General features: G+C 52.2%; 1 protein-coding gene across 1 annotated transcript; it reads left to right on the top strand.

Moving 5' to 3' along the window:
• The first annotated feature begins 1258 nt into the window (after positions 1-1258).
• LOC128832183 (uncharacterized) lies at positions 1259-2616 on the top strand. The gene is made up of 2 exons (XM_054019304.1): positions 1259-1580; positions 2057-2616. Exons 1-2 carry the CDS (start codon positions 1259-1261, stop codon positions 2518-2520), a joined length of 786 nt encoding a protein of 261 aa, XP_053875279.1. The 3' UTR covers positions 2521-2616.
• Positions 2617-2998: the final 382 nt, after the last annotated feature.

The following is a 2998-nucleotide window of genomic DNA, read 5'->3' as shown; positions in this document are numbered from 1 at the left end:
GTTTGCTTGTTTGACTGCCGCTGCACATTGAGTGGATGTTTTCAGAGAACTATCCACAGTGACTCCAAGATCTTTCTTGAGTGGTAATAGCTAATTTAGTCCTGGTCTACACTAGGAGGTTATGTCGAATTTAGCAGCGTTAAATCGAATTAACCCTGCACCCGTCCACACAACGAAGCGATTTAGTTCGACATAGCGGTCTCTTAAATTCGATTTCTGTACTTCTCCCCAACGAGGGGAGTAGCGCTAAATTCGACATGGCCATGTCAAATTAGGCTAGGTGTGGATGGAAATCGACGCTAATAGCTCTGGGAGCTATCCCACAGTGCACCACTCTGTTGACGCTCTGGACAGCAGTCCGAGCTCGGATGCTCTGACCAGCCACACAGGAAAAGCCCCGGGAAAATTTAAATTCCTTTTCCTGTCTGGGCAGTTTGAATCTCATTTCCTGTATGGACATCGTGGCGAGCTCAGCAGCACTGGCAACGATGCAGAGCTCTCCAGCAGAGGTGACCATGCAATCGCTGAATAGAAAGAGGGCCCCAGCATGGACTGATTGGGAAGTCTTGGATCTGATCGCTGTGTGGGGGCAATGAGTCCGTGCTTTCGGAGCTGCGATCGAAAAGACGGAATGCGAAGATCTACGAGAAGATCTCAAAAGCCATGGCAGAGAGAGGATACAGCCGGGATGCAACGCAGTGCCGCGTGAAAATCAAGGAACTGAGACAAGGCTACCAGAAGACCAAAGAGTCAAACGGACGCTCCGGATCCCAGCCCCAGACATGCCATTTCTACGAGGCACTGCATTCCATTCTAGGTGCGGCCGCCACCACTACCCCGCCACTGACCGTGGACCCTGAGGATGGGATATTATCGACGGCCGCTTCCTCGGAGATGTTAGCGGACGGGGAAGATGAGGAAGGAGATGAGGAGGACGAGGCAGTCAACAGCGCTTACAACGCTGATTTCCCCGACAGCTAGGATCTCTTCATCACCCTCACAGAGATCCCCTACCAACCCTCCCCACGCGTTAACCCGGACCCTGAATCAGGGGAAGGATCAGTTGGTAAGTGTGTTAAACATGTAAACATTTATTTTGAACAGAACAGGAACATTAACAATGGGTTTTTCATGATTTGTTTGCCCTAGGCACTTAACGTTTTAGTCCTTGGCATTGCAACTACTGCAAAAGAATCTAACAATGTCCGGTTTATCATGATTACTTTGCCCTAGGCGCTCTACTTTTTAGTCCTTGCCAATGCAGCTACTGGAAAATACGGTCTATATGTCCGGAGATGGAGCTGAAATCCTCATGGGACATCTCCACGAAGCTCTCCTGGAGGTAATTGGAAAGCCTTTGCATGAGGTTCCTGGGGAGAGCGGCCTTATTGCGTCCTCCGTGGTAGGAAACTTTTCCGGGCCAGGCTATCATCAAGTACTCTGGGATCATTGCCTTGCAGAGCATGGTGGCATACAGCCCGGTTTTTGCTGGCTTTCGCGCAGCATGCGGTCTTTCTCTGTTTCAGAAATCCTTAGCAGAGTGATGTCGCTCATGGTGACCTGCTTTGAATTAGGGGAAGGTTAGTATTGGGACTCCTTGCCTGTTCCTTTGCATAACTGTAACCGGTGGTTTACAGCCACGCGGTGGAGGCGGGAGAGGGGCAGCATACAGGGATCTTTCCCGGGGACAGCCGCGAGGGGGTGCGACAGGGGCAGAGTTCATGCTTGCCGGATTGCCGGCAGCAGGAACTGGCCAACGCTAGGAGCACTGCTTTGAACGTGAAAGGAGGGCACAGCTATAATTTACGTTTTAAGCAGCCAAAAGTCTACGGCTTACCATGTCAGCCTGCTACCCGAATTCCGCTGTCCTGCCCCGCTTGTGTGATCTCCACTGCAAGACCCCAGGCACTGAATGCGAAGGCCGAAAATTCGACCTTGTCCTGAGTGCGCATGTAGTAGGTGCTGTGCATGGTCTTCTTCACAGAGAAAGACTATGTTCATTGTTCACAAAAATGTATCTTTGTGAGGAATTCACTCCCTTTTTCCCATCCCACAGCTGCGAGTGTCTCTCGAGCTACCCCAGCATCCCCCTCCCAGAGGCTGGCGCAGATTAGGCGGAGAAAGAAAAGGACACAGGACAAGATGTTCTCCGAACTTATGGGCTGCTCCCAAGCCGAGGCGGCCCAGTGGAGGGAGAACATGTCGCAATACCAGCGATCACACAGCGAACTGGAGGAGAGGTGGCGGCAGGAAGACCAGCAGGCGACTCAAACGCTGCTTGGACTAATGAGGGAGCAAACGGACACACTCCGGCGCCTTGTGGATGTTCTGCAGGACCGGAGGCAGGAGGACAGAGCCCCGCTGCAGTCTATCTGTAACCACGGTCCCCCGCCACAAAGTCACATACCCCCCTCACCCAAAGTCCCAAGAAGGAGGGGCGGCAGGGGCCGTGAAAACTGTCACTCCACCCCTGCAGACTGCTCAAGTAACAGAAGGCTCTCATTCCCAAAGTTTTGGTAAGTCCTTTCCTTCACTCCAAAAGCACCTCACCCAAGCCCCCGTCCCAGTGTCATCCCCTAACTGTGTAGTTGTTAATAAAAGATACGTTTCTGTTCATTACTGTTTCTGTCATGTTCTTTTAGAGGAGAGTGTGTTTGAAGGGGGGGAAGGGGGTTGGTAATTGGAGAGGACAGTCACCTTTACCAGGGTACAGACACGGGGGCAGGTTCAGCAGAAGGTCGCGCACACATTGCAGTCACCCTGGTCAGTCTGGGAGGTGGGTTTCATGTTCTGGGGGGGGGGGGGGGGGGGGCTATGTGACTTTGTGGCGGGGGAGGGCAGTTAGAGATCTTATGCAGCGGTCCTTAGCCTGGATCACAGAGCCACACAGCAGGGGATCTGTAACTGTCCTCCCCCGCCACAAAGTCACATAGCCCCCACACACAGAGTCCCGAAAAGTAATAAAGAAAACGGTGTTCATTAACAAAGTTCCATTTAT

Source organism: Malaclemys terrapin, chromosome 2 (genome assembly GCF_027887155.1).
Source record: "Malaclemys terrapin pileata isolate rMalTer1 chromosome 2, rMalTer1.hap1, whole genome shotgun sequence".
NCBI lineage: Eukaryota > Metazoa > Chordata > Testudines > Emydidae > Malaclemys > Malaclemys terrapin.
This window is presented reverse-complemented; position numbering and strand designations above follow the sequence as displayed.

Excerpts from the sequence above, each read along its gene's own strand:
- LOC128832183 (XM_054019304.1), top strand. The coding sequence starts at position 1,259 with ATGCAGCTACTGGAAAATACGGTCTATATGTCCGGAGATGGAGCTGAA. Across the intron at positions 1,581-2,056 it reads CTGCTTTGAATTAGGGGAAG|CTGCGAGTGTCTCTCGAGCT; the intron begins GTTAGTATTGGG and ends CCCATCCCACAG.